This window comes from Protomyctophum bolini (genome assembly GCF_963924005.1).
Source record: "Protomyctophum bolini genome assembly, chromosome: 1".
Lineage (NCBI taxonomy): Eukaryota > Metazoa > Chordata > Actinopteri > Myctophiformes > Myctophidae > Protomyctophum > Protomyctophum bolini.
In genome coordinates, this window is record NC_137862.1 from 37,175,433 (window position 1) to 37,196,660 (window position 21,228).

Here is a 21,228-nt window from a genome sequence, read left to right on the forward strand (position 1 = left end):
AGAGCCCGTAGACTGACTCCAGTAGAGCTGACTAGTAGAGCCCGTAGGCTGACTCCAGTAGAGCTGACTAGTAGAGCCCGTAGGCTGACTCCAGTAGAGACCAACCCTGGTGACCCATGGCATATTTTTGGGTCCGATATTTTGTCAAAAAGTGCAAAATGTTCTAATCAATTTGAAAAACATTCTATTTGAGGATATTTGACTAGTTACTAGAATTCATTATATTTAACCACTTAAGCCCTGTTGTCCAGTTAAGTCATTGTTAATTTAACTCACTCTGAGATTGTAACAAAATGGGCCATTTGATTAAATGTGTACACTACATTCTACTCTCAGAGTTACATAGGCCTACATCCTAAGGGTCCACGTTGTTCCATTTGTACATTACAAATGGATACATTAACACTGTGTAGCACTCTTTAAATACAGACAGCAGCTGTTTAACACGTCTACATGAAGTCTCTCTCAGAACTTGGGTAACTATCAGGACTGAAGCCAATTGAGCTTCCAGCTCTGTTGAGGAGAATATTGGACTCACAGTCCATATCGATCGGTGCATGGAAGTTTAAATTAGAAGCAGATTTTTCAGAAAATCGCCTTAGTGAGTTATTTTATGCACTATAATACATTTTGTTTTAGGCAGAAAGATCTTTCTGAGAATAAAGAGTTTATTCCATCGCACACTCACGAGTAGACTGGCCAGGGTATTTTAAATTTTACCTTTGAAAGCAATCCTAGACTTCCGTTGTAAGCAAAGAATGTTCATATCATTGTTTCCACCAGTCCAGGCCGAAGGCATGGGGAGAGAGTATGTTTGCACTCCGTCCGTCCGTCTGTGGACAGCTAATCAACGGTGCGTTGGCCTTGATCGCAGCCAAACTCTGCACACACACTCCCTGGATGCCAGAGCTCAACCTCTGCCCCAAAGTTCTCACCAGGACCTATAGTTCCAAACACCAAACTGTGTAGCTCTTGAACCCTCTTAGGTGCACGCTCCGTACATGAACCATGTGAACTGAACGTGCCACGTCGAGGACAAAGGGTGGCATAACTGTCTATGCAACGGGTCTTACCAATGCAGGCACTGGAGGTTAAAGAACCACATTAAATTGACTGCAGCTCTTGCATGTAATGTATAAGGTTAGAGGGGAAAGGGTTTTCAAGGATGGGGTTTGGGGCACTTCCCAACATAGCAGTTCTGGTGCACCTATATGTGTAAATGGGTCGACAGTCCTTGTGGTGCGCTCCTGAGTCGTCCTGACGGTCACACAGCTGTCCCATGCATGCTGCCGTTCTCTCTCCCTGTCCTGTCCTGTCCTGTCCCAGGCTGGCCTTGCCTTGTTTGGTCCTGGCCAGGATGTCTGGCAGAGCACACAGTGGAGCCTGTAGCGCGCTGCACAGGGCCTGCTGAGAGACCGTCCTGCATGCGCGGTGATGGACGGCAGCAGATCCAGCTACACTTGTCACTGACTGTCAAGCCGGCTGTCTTAACAGGGGGACGAGAGGGGACAGGCGGGGAGGAGGGCTGCGGAGGGGATAGAGATAGAGGGGCCCTCTGATTGGGATGTCAGAGCTGCACGGCGGTGTGTGTGTGTGTGTGTGTGTGTGTGTGTGTGTGTGTGTGTGTGTGTGTGTGAGAGAGAGAGAGAGAGAGAGAGAGAAGGGGGAGATGGGGAGTTGGAAGGGATGGGGATGGGGGTGGGGGGTAGGGGTGGGGGTGGGGGGGGTCGGCAGCAGCTGAGAGGATGAGCAGGTGGTTCTGTATGTTTCCCAAGTCCCTGAATCTCCAGCCAAGAGAGACACGATGCAAGTTTGCATTGGTTTTTCAGTGCGCTACGCCGCTACGCTGCTATGCTGCTACGCTGCTACGCTGCTACGCCGCTACGCATTGATTTGCTTTGGAAATGCCCTTTTTCATTCTTTCTTTCTCACCAAAAGTTCTGGTTTGAGGAGGGAATAGGTTTGTGTTTGAATAACTTAATACCATTTTAAGGTTTAAAACAATATTTTGTCCCTCTCTTCACCTCGACCCCCTTCTCCCCGTTGTCCTGCAGGTAGCAGAGTGCAGAAGGTCGGAACAATGCCAGATTCACCTGCGGATGTGAAAACCCAGCCCAGGTCCACCCCACCTACCATGCCTCCTCCACCACCGGCCGTCAGCCAGGCAGCCAATCGCAACGCTTCATTCACCCCCACCACAAGCAAATCAAGTGAGGACATGTTTGTTATACACATTCAAGTTTCAAGATTCAAGACACCTTAAATGCCAAAATTACACTCTGAAGTCTACACTACATGAGTTTGGGCCGCCACATTTGGACAAAAAGCAGCAGTAGAATATACTGTATAATCATACATACTCGCAGACTATCGGATCATACATTTGCCATCATGGCCAAGTGTTATTTTTGGTGTGGTGTCAGATATCTTTAGATTGTTCCCCAGACAGAGCATATAGGCATGGGTTTACCTTCATGATACACTTTACCTCAGAAAAGCTTCAATGCCCAATGCACGTACGTATGTGTGTACAGTGTACACATCCTGCTTTTAAATAGCCCCTCTTGTCATAATAACGGCCTTGTACAAACAGCCTAAACGTCTGTATGTGGAATAATCATACAGTATAGCTACTGTTAATTTATGCTGTGTTGTCTATCGGCAATGTTGGCTATGATGAAGTATGCCATTTCAGTCAACTGTCGATCTTAGTGCAACTGTCATGACATGAACACCTTATATGCTTGTATGTGCGGTGGGGGATTCGAAGCATGCACAGTAAGATTCTGAGTGCTAATTTAACTCTGAGAGTGTGTAGCTGTTCCCTGTGTCAGTTGACAACACTTGACACAATGACGTGTGTGTGTGTGTGTGTGTGTGTGTGTGTGTGTGTGTGTGTGTGTGTGTGTGTGTGTGTGTGTGTGTGTGTGTGTGTGTCCGCGCGTCCGTGCGTGTGTGCGTGTGTCTGGCTTTGGGCATGCAGAATGCCCTTGCTAATGGGACATGTGTCTTTGAGCACGTGTGTGTGTGTGTGTGTGTGTGTGTGTGTGTGTGTGTGTGTGTGTGTGTGTGCATGCATGCGTGTTGTTTACCAGCTGGTATTGAGACAGTGCTAGTGGGGACATCAGCCACGGTGGCGGTGGTTTGTAGTCTACTTTCTTCCCTATATAGCAATGACACTCCATGTTGTTTCACCTGTTGTGGCGGCCGGTTAGAGAGTGTAACTCTCTCCTCACCTCCCTCTCCCTCTCTCTCTCTCTCTCTCTCTCTCTCTCTCTAAAACCAGAACACAAGTGCTGCCCCCCCCCCAGAATCACATGGGTTAGTCCATATGTGTTGAGACCTCCAGCCAACAGATTAGAGTGACATGCAAGTCTTAGCCACTTGAACCCTAGCGTCCCTATTCTGGGGGGCGAACGTTTGGCACAAAATTGCAGATCTACAAGCTTAGACAGTGTCGCAAGATCAGCTATTTTCAGAAGACATTTGGTGTAGACTAGAGGATCTGGTATGGAGCCCTAGGTTGACTCCAGTTAACCACCGTGTTTTAAGTGGTTAGTTAACTACTGGGCCTGGACTCTGAAATAAGCATTCTGTAATGTGTTGTGTTCAAAGATGAGCACATTGTAGTCCAAAGTGATTTATAGGCCTGTTGCAGTGTTGCTTTATGTTTGACCACAGAACATTCCTTCCATTGCTATAGGCCTACTGTAGAATGCTGTTATGATACAGTGGAAAATCAATACAGTGCATGCAAGAAGCATGTATGTAGGAGACATAATCACAAAAGTTCTTAACTGTGTAGGAGACTTAAGTGGGGGTACCTGACAGTACTAAGCACGAGGACCAGGTTCGAATGTGACCCTGCCTTGACCCATTTGCTTTTCCAGCCTTTATTGATACAGCCAGGAAATGGGGAGAGAGAGACGGGGAGTGACACGCAGCAAAGAATCGGGACTCGAACCCAGGACACGCTGTCAGGCTACAATGGATAGGAGCCTAGGTGACCGGACTGCTAGGCCAGCGGTCTGGGTCTTATCAAGGACCGCTAGGCCAGCGGTCCGGCGGTCCGGGTCTTATCAAGGACCGCTAGGCCAGCGGTCCGGGTCTTATCAATGATAGGAGCCTAGGTGACCGGACCGCTAGGCCAGTGGCCACCTGGCCTGACCCCCGTCTTATCTTGCATGTTTATCCTCTCTCTCTCTACACGCCCCTGTCGGAAGAAAGCATGAAAAAATATTATCTTAAGAGAAAGAAAGAAAGAAAACATAGGAATTAGGAAAGCGTTTGATACCTAAATCACGTTTCCTTGCGGTACCGTCACATTGAACTTGCACATATTTTGTGTCATCATGCGGGTATATCTTAAAGGAATATTAGAAAAACGGTACACACGAGTTTAGGTGAATAATTATATACTGTGTGTGTGTGTGTGTGTGTGTGTGTGTGTGTGTGTGTGTGTGTGTGTGTGCGTGTGTGCGTGCGTGCGTGTGCGTGCGTGCGCGCACGCTTGCGGACTGTTCTGAAAGCCAAAGCTGCAAATCTACTTTCAGCTGGTGGACATGTGCAGGGCCACATTTAGCAACACACCTGCTATTGGAATAAAAGTAACACAGACCACAGGTCTATTTTTGGCAGGTCTTTAACAAGTTCCTGTTATAGTTGTATCCTAGTGAGAGAGAGAGAGAGAGAGAGAGAGAGAGAGAGAGGCGCGTGGAATAGATTGATGAGACTAGTTGGCATAGTGGTGGTGGTGGGAGTCAAATTGTCCCACTTGTGAGACAGCTGAAGTTATACCACACACACACGCATGTGCACGTGCACACACATGCACACACACATGCAGTGCACGCACACACTCGCACATGCAGTGCACGCACACACTCACACACGCAGTGCACACACACACATTGAATATATACTGTACTACGCAGTGAACTGCGGAAATGAACAGGAGGACTCAACCACACACACACACACACACACACACACACACACACACACACACACACACACACACATTGAATATATACTGTACTACGCAGTAAATTCCTGAGTGATAATTAAATTAAGGTGCAGTTTATAACACAAACGAATGCCTTCCCTCCGTGTGTGTGTGTGTGTGTGTGTGTGTGTGTGTGTGTGTGTGTGCGTGCGTGCGTGCGCAGTGTTGAACGGCAGCAGTCACTCTCCCACGTCGCTGAACGGTGCTCCCTCCACGCCTAACGGCTTCAGTAACGGCCCCGCCATGTCCTCCACGGCCTCGCTGTCCAATCAGCAGCTGCCTCCGGCCTGCGGCGCCCGCCAGCTGTGCAAGCTGAAGCGCTTCCTCACCACGCTGCAGCAGTTCGGCAACGACATCTCGCCCGAGATCGGAGAGAGGGTCCGCAGCCTTGTGTTGGGGCTGGTGGTGAGTGACTGTGTATTAATAACCAGATCGGAGAGAGGGTCCGCAGCCTTGTGTTGGGGCTGGTGGTGAGTGACTGTGTATTAATAACCAGATCGGAGAGAGGGTCCGCAGCCTTGTGTTGGGGCTGGTGGTGAGTGACTGTGTATTAATAACCAGTGGTGGACGGTTTTTGTAATATATTTCAGGCTGCCTTCTAGTAGCACTGATCAGAGCACTACGTCATGTGAAGCTTGGCCAATCAAGTCCAGATGTTGTGTTTGTGGCGCCTACCGTCCAACCAAGTCCAGATGTTGTGTTTGTGGCACCTACCGTCCAACCAAGTCCAGATGTTGTGTTTGTGGCGCCTACCGTCCAACCAAGTCCAGATGTTATGTTTGTGGCGCCTACCGTCCAACCAAGTCCAGATGTTATGTTTGTGGCGCCTACAGTCCAACCAAGTCCAGATGTTATGTTTGTGGCGCCTACAGTCCAACCAAGTCCAGATGTTATGTTTGTGGCGCCTACAGTCCAACCAAGTCCAGATGTTATGTTTGTGGCGCCTACAGTCCAACCAAGTCCAGATGTTATGTTTGTGGCGCCTACAGTCCAACCAAGTCCAGATGTTATGTTTGTGGCGCCTACCGTCCAACCAAGTCCAGATGTTATGTTTGTGGCGCCTACAGTCCAACCAAGTCCAGATGTTGTGTTTGTGGCGCCTACCGTCCAATCACGTCCAGATGTTGTGTTTGTGGCGCCTACCGTCCAATCACATCCAGATGTTGTGTTTGTGACGCCCACACTCACAAAGCAATCGCATGCCCCAAATAGGGATCCCAGGGTCGTTAAGGCACATACACATGATATTACGATAACGATCATGATCAAGTCTTTGGTTCTTCAAGTGCATTCATTTATGATCTCATGTCCTTTGTCCTCTTCCTCCACTGTGGACAGAACTCCACTCTCACCATCGAGGAGTTTCACTCTAAGCTGCAGGAGGCCACCAACTTCCCTCTGAGACCTTTCGTCATTCCCTTCCTCAAGGTGAGTGCACGCCTGTCATATCCGACTCAACGTGAATATGAGCCTGATGCAGTGCTGGTCCTAGTATACTAAGCACTGTACTTATAAGTAACATTTTGTGGTACTTGTACTTTACTTGAGTATTTACTTTTTGTTGCTACTTTATACTTCTACTATCCGGCCTGATGTCTCTGCCATGCAGTAGCCTCCTCCAGACAGTCACACAGCTTAGCACTTCAGTCAATATGGCCTGTGTTTAGAACTCATTAAAACTAGTGTTAAAACACACACACACACACACACACACACACACACACACACACAGTCACACACACACACACACACACACACACACACACACACACACACACACACACACACACACACACACACACACCATACCGGCTGTTCATTATGGAGCACATGGAGAGTGATTTCATTCAGTCTTTATGAGATACTAGTTATTGATTGATTGATTGATTGATTGAGTGAGTGAGTGAGTGAGTGGGTGGGTGGGTGCTGTTTGTAGACGTACATGTGAGGCTTGACCCGGCTGTGTGTAAGGGTGTGTATTGGCCTGCTGGCAGTGACCAGGGCACACATTCCACCAGGGCACACATTCCTGTCCCACGCGCTCGGTCCTATTTAGACTCAAAACAGAGGGGCACACAGGGTTCAAGCAAAGGCAGTGGTGAACTCCGAGGGCTGTGAGGAGTTCTAGTATTATGCTACTGTGAATGCTGTTTTTTCTGCCTTTATTGATAGAGAACAGTAGACAGACAGGAAATGGGGAGAGAGATGGGGAGTGACACGCGGCACCTGTGAATGCTGTTAAGAAACATGATCAATATTATGTACGGTATTTAAATAACTGTACACAGTAAGATGAAATTGAACTGGTACTCAGTACTGGTGAGTACCAAAAGACAGCTGAACTGGTACTCAGTGCTGGTGAGTACCGGCCAAATTCAAGCACTGACTGTAACGATGTTGTTCATGAGTAAGTTGCCTAATTGAAAGAAATGTTTTAACACAGTGTGGCACGGTAGGCCAGTAATATGGTATTTTCAGACAAAAGAGTGTCAAATTGCAGATCGTTGAGTCCATTAGCTCTAATAAAATAACAATTATGATTACTTCACTGGCATTTTCAGGCTTTTGCTAGGCCTGCTTTAACGCCTCCACTAACTGCTCTGTGACAGTCAATGACACATATATACATTATAATTGCAATCAGGTGCAAAACGTTAAGGGCGTGTTTTTGCTGTCATATAATTAGTGCAATATCTTTAGTGAATCAACCCTTGAAACGGGGCAGATAATGGGTGCAAGTGACGTGTAATTCATGGTGCTATCAGCAGCCACAATTCATTCTTTGTGAATCTGCGCCTGAGAGTTAAATTAACGGTAATTATTTTACTGTGTAGCTATGCCAGTACTACGGTTTGCATGTGATAGCTGCTGTACAAGCAGCAGTGCATAAGGTTTGGCTCATTAGGAAGAGAGTAGTATTTACAGTATAATGAGTGTGGACAGAGGTTGGATTCATTCAAGTTCTTCGCAGATGTAATCTGTGTGGGTGTGCACGGACCACACGTGTGTGTGTGTGTGTGTGTGTGTGTGTGTGTGTGTGTGTGTGTGTGTGTGTGTGTGTGTGTGTGTGTGTGTGTGTGTGTGTGTGTGTGTGTGTGTGTGTGTGTGTGTGTGTGTGTGTGTGTGTGTGTGTGTGTGTGTGTGTGTGTGTGTGTGTGTGTGTGTGTGTGTGTGTGTGTGTGTGTGTGTGTCAGACCTCCTGGTATGTGGTGAGTCTCCACATCTGGGACATGGCAGCAATGGCTGGGCTTTATCAACCAGACAAGCTGAGAGAGTTATCTGACAGCACTCACACTCTCTCTCTCTCTCTCTCTCTCTCTCACACACACACACACACACACGTGCACATGCACGCACATACAGCCGTACACGCACGCACATACAGAATGCACGACAGCGTGCCCTGGAGAAATAGACACAAGGCAGAGGAATGTGTTAAAGGATCTGTCTTATCTCATCCTGTCTCTTCACCTCTCTCTCTCTCTCTCTCTCTCTCTCTCTCAACCTAACATGATTCCACTCCCTGTCTGTTCTCCTGCCGTGTTTCCATCTTTCGCTTTTTTCACTTAACACACATACCACACCCCCTTTATTAGTACATTACATCTATACTATGCAATTAATCATTGTCATAACCCATGCTACAGAAAAAGGATTTAAGATATGGACAGTATGCATTTGTACAGTCAAACCCTGGTCAACCAGTCAAACCCTATGTGGCCAGATTGAATAATAATTAAGAAAATAAATGTCTATGACAGTGCTTCACCCCTCTACTGGTCCATCAGGGTATGTGGTCCAGGGACCCCCATACCAGATTTGTGTTAAAATGTTTCATAAATATTCAAAATTTCCCGCATTCTTTCAAGCTGTTTTGAAAGGGTACAGGCTTTAGTTTAGACCTACAGTATACCTCAAACCCTAACCAAAGCCTAACCGCAAGCACGGGAGAAGCGCATGTCCGACCGTTGTTTCCGCATGTCGGTCCGTTGGTGTGTCTAACATGCGTGTGCATCCCGTTTTGAAAATGGCAGATCAACGACGCATTGTGAGCTTGTTGATCGGCTATTTTCAAAAAGCCTGCAATGTATGTCGGTTTGAAGTGGTTGAAGTGGTTTTGATACTATATTAACTGATGCGTCTGGGGACCCCCTGGAACACCCTCAAGGACCCCTGTGGTTCCCCGGACGGTACTTTGAGAACTGACATCTCTACATATCTCCAAATTTGGGCAAGTTTTTAGCCTGAACTGATCCTCAGTGACTAAACGTATGTGAAAAAAGTAATCTGTTGTCTACTAGTAGTGTGCATACAAAGTTTGGCACTATTCAGTCCAGCGGTTTGCGAGAACGGACACACAGGAATTCACACAGACACACACACACACACACACGCGTTCCTGATTTGACTGTGATTGTGCATTTGCACGCACGCACGCACACACACACACACACGCGCACACACACACACACACACACACACACACACACACACACACACACACACACACACACACACACACACACACACACACACACACACACACGCATAGATTGCATACACATTACACACACATGGAAAGCCCCATCATTTGCTGTGTGTGTGGTCCATTGCAGGCGAACCTGCCACTGCTACAAAGAGAGCTGCTCCACTGCGCCAGGCTGGCCAAGCAGACCCCTGCCCAGTACCTGGCCCAGCACGAGCAGCTGCTGCTGGACGCCAACGCCAGCTCACCGCTGGACTCCTCCGAGATAATGCTGGAGATCAACGAGCACGGCAAGAGAAGGACCCCTGACAGGTAACAGTAGACAACGTTACACTGATCATATTATGGCAAGAGAAGGACCCCTGACAGGTAACAGTAGACAACGTTACACTGATCATATTATGGCAAGAGAAGGACCCCTGACAGGTAACAGTAGACAACGTTACACTGATCATATTATGGCAAGAGAAGGACCCCTGACAGGTAACAGTAGACAACGTTACACTGATCATATTATGGTCTCTGTCGGGTGGAAACCTTGCATGTCCAAAACCAGGAATCCGATGTGTGACGCTGTAGTATGACGAAGTAGGGCATTAAATGATGAAAAACATTAAAAGGTGAAATATGTAAATACGAGATTTCTGTCTGACAACAACAATATACTGCATGCAAACACAGACTACCTGTTTGCACACACACACACACACACACACACACACACACACACACACACACACACACACACACACACACACACACACACACACACACACACACACGTGTTCATTCACAGACGTACACAAACCCGTCTACTATCACAGCTGTGAAACTACTTAGTAGACCCTCCCTTTCTTTCCTTCAGTGCAGTGTACACACGCACGCACAGGCACGCATGCATGGTGGCTCTCACACAGGCAGGCACCGAAATAAATGAATTATTTCGGGGTGTTTCAGAGTGCCAAGCGACATGGGGAGGTTATAAATCCTCCGCGCGGGAGGCGGGCGGAAGTCTGGGCAACCATGATGCCAAGCAAGGGCTCTGCCAGCTGTCTGGGAGGTAGAGAGAGAGAGAATGGGGGGAGGGGGGAGGGGGGCAGAGAGATGGATGGATGGAGGGAGAGTGGAAAAATGAAAGGGGAACGCAAGCAAGAGAGAGAGAGAGAGAGAGAGAGAGAGAGAGAGAGAGAGAGAGAGGCAATTTGAAATATATTATGTTGGTTCCATTGTTCTAAGCCAGAACACAATCAATTGATTTATCATTAATTAAAATTCACACTGCCCAGATGTGTTTTAAGACACATACCGGAGACTTAATATGCTTGGTGGGTTCAGGTACTTTCAGGTTAGTCCATGAGGAATTAATGAGGAACTGAATTGAATATTGCTGAGTGATTAAGTGGTATATGGGTGGATTGTAAACACTTTCATAATAATAATAATAATAATAGCTCAGATTTATATAGCACTTTTCTACCCAAACTCCCAAAGTCGCTTTACAAGGAACCGACTTTCATGATTTTTGGCTCCAATCCAGAAACGGTTGAGAACCAATGCTTAGTATATAGACCATCTTCTCTCTCTCTCTCTCTCTCTCTCTCTCTCTCTCTCTCTCTCTCTCTCTCTCCCTCTCTCTCTCTCGTCTGGGGCAGGCTGACCCAGCAGCTGTCCATATGTCAGGGATGTGTGTCCAGATGGTGGTGGTCTGAACCCCTGCCCGCCTGAGCACATCCTGAGGGGAGGGGGAGGGGGGGGCATAGAGGAATGGGCAATCCCACCGTAATCCGCACACCTCCGCCTTCTCCCTCCCGGCCGCTGGCTTACAGTGTCATGGCGGTGCAGGGCTGAGTGGGTGGGGTGGGGGGGGGGGGGCAGGGCAGAGCTATACAGTAGGTTCGAGGCCATGAAGGGCCTATGGTGGGCCAGCTGTTTGCAGTGGTGGAAAAAGTATAAAATATCGAAAAATGGAAATACTCAAGTAAAGTAAAAGTAGGCTACCTAAACATTGTGCTTAAGTATAGTACTTGAGTGAAATGTACTTAATCGCTTTCCACCACTGACCGGGCCAGCTGTTTGGGTGATTGGCAGCCTGGCAGGGATGCTGGATGCTAGGGATTTTTATGGCCCATGCGCATTCACAACTAAATATGAACACACAGCTTTGTACGCTCGCACACACACACACACACACACACACACACACACACACACACACACACACACACACACACACACACACACACACACGCACAGAATATTGGAATACAGTGGAAGACCACGTTAATCTCCGGCAGAGTTGTTGCTGTCTCTGATCCCCGGGATGATAAAGCAATGACAGCATGCTTTATACATCCCAATGCACAGCTAGTTCCATCCAGCTAAACAGATTAATATCAACACTCACATTTCAAATGTCCAGATGGCTTGAACAGACACACACATGCACGCACGCACACACGCACGCACACACACACACACGCACGCACGCACGCACGCACGCACATGCACGCACGCACGCACGCACGCACACACACACACACACACACACACACACACACACACACACACACACACAGACACACGCACACACAGAGACTCAAATAAGTGTCACTAAACATCAGAAACATCTGTCAAACACAGGGCATGTAATGCTTTAGGTTAGAGAGAGAGAGAGAGAGAGAGACAGAGAGACAGAGAGAGACAGAGAGTGAGAGAAACAGAGAGCACAAGGCTTCACTTGGCTGTGGTACAGTATATTCAGATTAAGAGCTTGAGATGCAGGATGTGGAGATGGTCTGTTTGGTTAATACATATGGTGTACAGCTGTGCTGTCTTACTGCACACAACTACATTCTCTAGCATACTGCAGACGTATGTACTGTGTGTGTGTGTGTGTGTGTGTGTGTGTGTGTGTGTGTGCTGAGAAACAACACCAAGACAGGAGTGTATTCTAATCCATATAGTACACACAGACACAGGTTATTATGTTCTGTTTTTAAGCTATGGTTGTTTTATATTGGAGGTGGCCTTTGGGACAGGAAAAGAATGATGATACATTTCTTTGTCACACCAGAAACAGGATCGATATACTGGCGCTTAATTTCTGATCCTCATCCGTCTCTCCCGCAAAATATGAACGCTTTTTGGATCATATATCGTATAAATTAAAATGATCGCAATGTAAGCTAGCAATGGGTCATGGCTTTCAGAGTAAAAGCGCTGAGACAACTCCGGCCACCCAGAGCTCCTATTTTGAAGCACTTCCGGCACTGATTGTGTTTTAACCTAGACAGGATCCAAATGTTTCAATAGGAGATCAGGGAGACCAAATACAACCACCCCAATTGTATTACCTTTGTATCCACAATTACAGTCTAGACCTTTAACACCAACTGATCACTGTGTCCCCCCTCTGCCATCAGGACCAAAGACAGTTCAGAGAGAGACGGCCTGCACCCAGAGCACCTGGCTAAGAGGCCTTGCACCCTCAGCCCCAGCCAACGCTTCAGCCCGAGCACAGGGCTCCCTGCTCACCCGCCGCCCAACGGCCTCCCCACGCACCCTCCCAACGGCCTGCCCCACCCCCCCAACCCCCCCGCGGGTCCACAACACTACCGGCTGGAGGACATGGCCCTGGCACACCACTACAGAGACGCTTACCGACACAACGAACACCGCGACGCCAGAGAGAGGCACCGGCAGACAGGTGAGAAGAGAGCTGATCGTGATTCAGGGAATCAAATTAAAATACACTTCAGTCTGTGATGCAGTTGGTTGAACGAGTGACAGTGTATGACTGGATATGTTGTTATATGTCTGTATTATCTGTTAGTTTAAAGATGGAGTGCCACGATTTTTTCCACCCTAAGACATGATCATCAGGTATTATTATAATAATACTAATACTTTTTTTCAAAAAGTGTACAGTATTTGTTAAACTCATGCTTTTATGTGGACACGCCCACCAGTTCATTAAGTATGCCTGGTTTGCCTGGTGGGTAGTGATGGGTGGTGATCCACCTGAAAAGATATGGACCCACAAGCTGTAGTTGTATGATGAAAGGGGAGGGGTTAGGGGAGGGGCTGATAGTGTGATGTCACTATATTACTGTATATTTCATTGGCCCGTTTGACTGTCAAGGGTTCAGCCTCCAGGAAGAAACCCTACATACAAAGTTAATACACCATTGCACATAAAAACGACTCCAGGGTGTCTAATGAAGTACTGTCACCTCATAGACACACAAAAACTGGAAACATAATATCTGCGAGTGCAATGGGGATCTACATTTAAATGGGTATAAAACGACGTCGAGGACTTGACTGTGTACGTGGGAAAGAGTCTCTTGGTGTATATGCATGCAGGGAACAAAGGCCAGTTGTCAGTGGAGTGTGATAATCCATGAGGCATTGGCTCTATATAAAGCCTGCAGCCGTGCATGCCTATGTCCTGCCACTGTGTCAATCCATATATGTCTGCCTCCTGCCAAGGACTCTCTCCTGTGGTGAACTGCCAAACTAATCCACTGAACCGATGCGGTTTTGGTGTGAGATATATATACACTATATATACAACTATCTACATTGAATTGTTTGTTGAAGTTCATTTGTTTTGATTTTGTTTTCAATGGGCATACTGTAACATACAGGATTTAGAGAATATCCATTTGTAGATTGAATGCCATGTCAGTGTCCATAATGTCCCCTACAAGGGTAGAGTACAATGCATTGAGACATAATTAACTGCATGGGCTCCATCTCTATATTTGGATAGAGTCCAGTTATGTTCCTCTCACTATTATTATTTATTACTATACATCATGTAAGTAACCTTTCCTCCGCAACACTTTGGCTCGCTCTAGCTCTGTTATCACCCAGAAGCTTGCTTTGTTCAAACTTAATTATTTTTGTCTTCTTTCGGAATAGAGAGGATGTTTTTTAAACGTTTTGAAATGTTTTATGCTTTTGGAAATATGTTACTTTTTAGAAACTTTACACTAGTCTTAGTTCCGTCGTGGTGGGGTCCAGAGACCCTCATGTGTCCTTGAGGGGGTTCCACAAGCACCCTTACATGTCTGTAACTCTGACAGTGTACAAATGTTTGGTTCCATTTCTACACTCTCAGAGTTATGAATGACTGCGTTCTACTTCAATCATGTACTGTATGATGCACCAACTTGAAAGAGACACATTGTTTTATTAGAAGGAGCTTACAGTGTTTTTGCTGCAGAGTAATATGTTCATTTACTGTAACAATCTGAGCCCTAAGTTGAATTGATGTTGAGGATGTTATTGTGCGGCAAACAGTCAGTTGTGTCTGAGTGCTGGCTGTATTTTTTATTATATATTATTGTTTAAAAAAAAGTCACATAAAACACATGCCACCACACTCTCATATTGCTCATAACCCAACAGAACAACGACAGAGTTCTGTGTATCTGATGGCGGTGCTGTTCCATGTGTTTGCATTGCAGCAGTTCACGGAGCGCGCCAGGAGGAAGTGATCGATCACCGCCTGACCGATCGGGAGTGGGCAGAGGAATGGAAGCATCTTGATAATGTACGCATCAGCGGGGTAGCTACGTTTTTGTTTTTTTTAACACTGACTCCTTTATTTTGTTCCTGAAGACAAAAGTCCCTTTGTGCATACACAGGAGCAGAACCAAGCAAGGCTGAAGTTTACTGTAGGAAGTGCTGGACAAAGTACTCAACGTATAGATACTTCTGGTCAAATGTTACACAACTACAAGTGAAAGTTGTTCTGTTAAAAATATGTAAGAATAGCAGATCTACACACTGTAGACAGACTGTTCTTACTATATTTCAAAAAGGGTCACAGGTGGTTAATTTATAATGAAATGTTTCTAGGGATGACCGATATAATCAGAATCGGTCATACCGGCCATATCGGTATCGGATTGGTCTCAAAATAATCCAGATTATTTAATCGGTTTTCACAAGCAAAAATAAAATGAAATATGTAAAAATTCATCAATGAGTTCAATATAAATCAAAAGTGTCTAGTACCGTAACCTCTAGTCTAGAACAAAAGCCAAATCAAATATGATAAAAATGAGTAAAAATAAACTTTACATTTAATTTGTGTACTCATCTCATTCAGTAGTCATTCAGTTGTGGAAACAGACACTTGGAAAATAGTATAGGCTATTTATTGATTGATTGAATACTTTATTAACAGGCTTTGGGCCCCTATAGGGCCTAGGCTTTTTGCATTGTGGTCCTCTGTATAATATTGGAATCGGTTTGAATCGGTATCGGCAGATATGACCCTGCAAGTTATCGTATATCGGCCATAATTTCATAATCGTGCACCCTACATTTTTCCCATTCCTAGAAATGTTGCGGAGCCAAAATTACAATATTTATCATAGTAGCATACTGTAATTATCCAAAAATACAAATAATAAAAAAGTACTTAAGTACAGTACTCAAGTAGATGTACTTTGTTACTGTTCACCACTGACTGTAGGTTTTAGTGCTAGAGAGATGGCAGACAAGGTCAGGAGTGTTGACCAGACAAGGTCAGGAGTGTTGACCAGACAAGGTCAGGAGTGTTGACCAGACAAGGTCAGGAGGTTAGGAGTGTTGACCAGACAAGGTCAGGAGTGTTGACCAGACAAGGTCAGGAGTGTTGACCAGACAAGGTCAGGAGGTCAGGAGTGTTGACCAGACAAGGTCAGGAGTGTTGACCAGACAAGGTCCGGAGTGTTGACCAGACAAGGTCAGGAGTGTTGACCAGACAAGGTCAGGAGTGTTGACCAGACAAGGTCAGGAGTGTTGATCAGACAAGGTCAGGAGTGTTGACCAGACAAGGTCAGGAGTGTTGACCAGACAAGGTCCGGAGTGTTGACCAGACAAGGTCAGGAGTGTTGACCAGACAAGGTCAGGAGTGTTGATCAGACAAGGTCAGGAGTGTTGACCAGACAAAGAATCTCGGTGACTGACTTTAGGATTTGATGAGGATTTGACAGCTGACCTTTTAGGTCTGTTGCCGACGACCTGACGTGATGAAGAAATGAAATGAAACCTCTCTTCTCTTCTGAACATAAGCATAGAAGGTGTAGTTGGACCCATCAAGCCTGGGGAACGCACACAACACACACGCACACACACGCATACGCTCACACACATGCACACATGCACACAACACACACGCACACACACAGGGCCCCAGATGGAGCTCAGGACTCAGTAGAGAGCGGCTCCAGCTGGGGAGAGCAGCTGAGACAAGGGTTTCAGTCATGGATGGAACTGGCCTGGCCTGGACCCCTGCCAAATTACAAACACTTCAGTGAAATAAATATAGCTAACTTACGGCGCATCTCTCTCTATAGAGAGAGAGCGAGAGAGAGAGAGAGAGAGAGAGAGAGAGAGAGAGAGAGAGAGAGAGTGTGAATACAAGGAAAGATATGGACTTAATGCAGAGCATGTCAAACCAATTTAACAGAACCAGAGGAGAATGGAAACATTATGAAGGGTGGAAAATAAAAACCCTGACATAGTGTTAAGGAAGAAAGGAAAGGAGACGAGAGAGACTCAAGGCGGTTTAACAGGCAAAGCATGGAGCAGAAGGGTGGAAGGAATCGGTTCGTTTTTGTTTTTTCATCAGTAGCCCAGCTGTTACATTGCCATTGTTATGCACTTCAATAGAAACACACACACACACACACACACACACACACACACACACACACACACACACACACACACACACACACACACACAGAGTCATACATGCAAACACACAAAAGACATTCTCTTGTTTATATCTACTCACCTACAGTAACACAGTGATTCTATTCAGTGCTCCCTACACAGTAAAATGGACCTGTAACAAATGGATAAATTAATACTGTAGAAGGACATTCATATTTGAGCCTCAGTATCTGTAGTAGAGCAGCCCTGCCTGTAGCTCAGAGGGTGGTGTTTGGTTTCGCTTCCAGTTGACTTGGGTTCAAATCAAGGTTGTTTACAGTTGCAAATAAATGTAACTGTTCTCATCATCGCCAGAAAACGGCAGTTTTCACTTGTGTGTTTGTTGAGGTGGAGAATGGGAGGGAGGAGGAACTTTCACTTCTCTTTTCCTTTGTCATGTGACTCTGATGTGATTGATGGCTGATTAAACAGGGGTTCTCAAAGTGGGGTCTGGGATCCCAAGGGGTCCTTGAGATGGGGGTTCGTGGTCAAATGCAAAACTTTGAGAACCGCTCATTTTAAAGGGTCACACCCAGCTCAGTGTCCCGTTGATGTTTGGACTCTGGCCAGGTGTGACTGCTTAAATCAGACATCAGCCACACCACAGTGACGGTAAAGGCGACGTGTTGTGCGTCATCTAAACCTCTTCCTGTCCCTTCTATCCGTCTTGTCGCTGCAGCTGTTGAACTGCATCATGGACATGGTGGAGAAGACGCGGCGCTCCCTGACGGTGCTGCGCCGCTGCCAGGAGGCCGACCGCGAGGAGATGAACCACTGGATACGGCGCTACAGCGACGTGGAGGAGATGAAAAAAGGTGGGAGCAATGGACAACAACATCGCCCTCCTCCTCCTCCTCCTCCTCCTCTCCCTCCTCCTCACCACAACTCCTCCAACACAGCTAACAGCAGCGAGCCTCAGAACATAGGTACTAAAAACTGCTGCTGAAAATCACTACGAATCCACAGAAATAAATCACCTGAGCAAAACGTTCTCGTCATAGTGGGAGTGTGTGTGTGTGTGTGTGTGTGTGTGTGTGTGTGGTTGGGGGGGGTCGCTTTGATTATGTTTTAAAGGAGTTGCTGTAATGCCTTGAATTCATGGTGATTGAAGAAGCAAAAATGGAGAAAATACTTTAAAATGCAGTTTAGTTTGAACTGTTGCAACTGTGCATGCCCACTTGCCCAGGCACGCTCCTTGTTTGTAAATGAAACAGTTTATCCAGAAATAGTAGTACATTTTGAGCGAAAATGTGTGTGTTTTGGAAGTACCGAGCATACAAATGGATAATACATGACATGTCATTAAGTATTGCTGACAGTTAATGACTTTCAGCCCTCACAATCTAACCTCTTTCAACCTGGTGTCCCTATTTGGGCATATCATTAAAGTCATTTCTTATTTTCTGTGCGTGTTTGTGTACTGTGCGTGTTTGTGTACTTTTCAGAGATCCACCGAGACTTCTTGCACAGGCCTGCCTCAGGATACCTGCCTGAAGAGATCTGGAGGAAAGCTGGTAAGACTCAACAACCATTATGTAATGTATTGTCGTCTGCATGGTCCACATGCACAGTAGCTCTACCTGAATTAACCGTGGTATGCGCAAAACGGGACATGAAAGATGCGCACACCACCTCCTGCACAAAAGTTGGTAGATTTATAAAAGGTAATTTGATGGGAGAATGTGCACACCAGTACAGTAACTCTGACACGTGTGTTAATTTCACTCCCTATCAAATCACTCAGCCTTCTATTACACTTGGAAAGCAAAGCATTTTATTGTATGTGAAGCAAAATTCTGACAAACGTAGCTCGATGGCCTTGCTCAACCCACAGTTACTTTATTCTGAGACTACGAATCAGACTCACTGGACTAGTGTCTGATGGCTGGCTTCTTGATAAGTTACTACTCCTTATAGTAATTTTTCTGGCTTTTTAACTGAAGAAGTAAGTGGTTTATTATTGATGTATAATATAGCTATTGTTAGTACTTAACCACTGCTTCACACTGGTTTCAGTTGTATTGATCTGCTAAAATTTGCATGAATCATTATGGTTAATTTATTGTGGAACTTAAGGGTAGGATATAAAGGGACTGGGAGAGTATTGTGCAGGTATGTGTGTTTACAGTTTCATAAATCTGTCTGCCTTGTGTAAACCTTTAGTATGGAATCCATGCGGTTTTAGAAATGACACCCCAGATGCCTTATATCTTCCTTGGCCAAGGGGGATAGCCCTTAGAGCTGAGCAGCAGTAAATGTTTGGCTTCTCACCACGCACGCACGCATGCACACGCACACGCGCACACACACACACACACACACACACACACACACACACACACACACACACACACACACACACACACACACACACACACACACACTACCTGAGGCAGAGACAGAACAGAGGCCTTGCAGTTTGCAGGTCCATAAGGCCAGAGGATTGGAGGCCCTCTGAGTCATTAGGGCTAAACACTCTCCATCTGTCACCACTATGAAAGGCCACTGCAGTTAAAGTTGCAGTGAAAATGCAGTCACCTGGCCCGAGGCGGACCGCAGCAGCGCAGCATACGGCTGGTGTCCCAGCATTATAACTGGATTCCACTGGAATCAGAAAAACCCTGACTTCATACTGCTTTTCATTGTGACAGCTAACAGTATAGCTTCTGCACAATATACATAAACATAGTTTGGTTGAATCAAACAAAGGTCCCTGGGATCGTTGAATTGGGTGAAGTTGGTTACAATGGTATCCTGATGAGGATAATTTGGCTCATGTTTTCGTGGAAGTGTGGTCCAATAGATGGAAGGGTTGCATTGTTTGGGCCTTTCTGTATATCATGCTGTCGGGCAGAAACCTTGTATCTCCGTATTTAATAGGAACACAGGTTATTTATTCCATTTTCTGAATAGTCACAATTTTGGACATACAAGGTTTCCACCCGACAGTGACAATATTGTATAGCAGATATTGTTAGCCCAGCTCGGCTCTGGTCACACCACACATGGTCCCAGCACTATTGTTGCAGTCATCCACCAATACCCGACCTACTGTAGCTGCTGCTGTCTGCAGAATACCGTACTGCATTTTCACGTGCAGAAAAACAAAAACAAAAGAAAACCCAAAGCTCTTTTAATAGCAGTTGTCTTTTATCCAGGTACCACCAGCATCCCACTCTCCCCAGCACTAAAGCACCTCCAAAACAAGCAGGGTGAGTAATGCACCTCACCTCACATCCTACCATCTTGCTGCTAGGGCTAAAGAATGTAAAACGTTTTGTCATCGCAATATTAACAACAGCATGCACAATATACTGCACATATCGCAGCTGGTGGAACTGCAATAAATAGTATATGCACATTGCACATGCCATGTATTCACACTTAGCATTCAATGACCATTCATTAATTTTGTCCATCACTTGGAGCCCTACTGATTATTTAACTTGTTTTCAGGTTTTTATTCATTTTAACAATTCAGGTATAATGGATGTTTGTTTAGATTACAAGAAAAAGTTTTGAGTATATACATTGCTTTTCAGCAATGTTATCTCTTATCACATGTTTTCCTAATATCGTGCAGGCCTACTCGCTGCTAGTTGTTTGAGTATATGTGTGTGCAGTGTGTGCACACGTTTTCCACCATCTCTGTTGCTTATTTTATTCTTATGTTGTGCATTGGTGTTGCGTGCCAAAAATACCCGATCTACAAACTCACAATGCCTTGCGACGGGAGGCGTTGTGAGCTTGCAGATCGGCTACATCTCTCAGTGATCGGCAGATCTCTCATGTCTCAGTAGGGCTTGGCGATATGACTTCAAATCAGTATCACGATTATTTCAAACTTTTGTCTCGATTACGATTAATTAACAAAACTATTTCGATGTGGAAATTGCAGATCAATAAGCTTGTAGATCAGCTATTTTCCCTATTGTTGTAATCACCATTATACATCAAAGTATAATACAGGGAAGTGGTTAATCAGACTAATCAGTAATCGGTTTAGTCGATTTAAGTCAAT

The 21,228-nt window shown here is 45.8% G+C and overlaps 1 protein-coding gene across 1 annotated transcript in view; it reads left to right on the forward strand.

The window, feature by feature from the left end:
- cbfa2t3 (CBFA2/RUNX1 partner transcriptional co-repressor 3) overlaps positions 1–21,228 on the forward strand; it is a 53,478-nt gene that overhangs the window by 27,795 nt on the left and 4,455 nt on the right. The window contains exons 2-10 of the mRNA XM_080765154.1: positions 2,055–2,210; positions 5,169–5,410; positions 6,344–6,433; positions 9,622–9,803; positions 12,914–13,197; positions 14,966–15,051; positions 17,887–18,133; positions 18,653–18,721; positions 20,366–20,419. Coding sequence (XP_080621280.1) covers positions 2,055–2,210; positions 5,169–5,410; positions 6,344–6,433; positions 9,622–9,803; positions 12,914–13,197; positions 14,966–15,051; positions 17,887–18,133; positions 18,653–18,721; positions 20,366–20,419 — 1,410 coding nt within the window. The remainder of the gene's footprint in view (positions 1–2,054; positions 2,211–5,168; positions 5,411–6,343; positions 6,434–9,621; positions 9,804–12,913; positions 13,198–14,965; positions 15,052–17,886; positions 18,134–18,652; positions 18,722–20,365; positions 20,420–21,228) is intronic.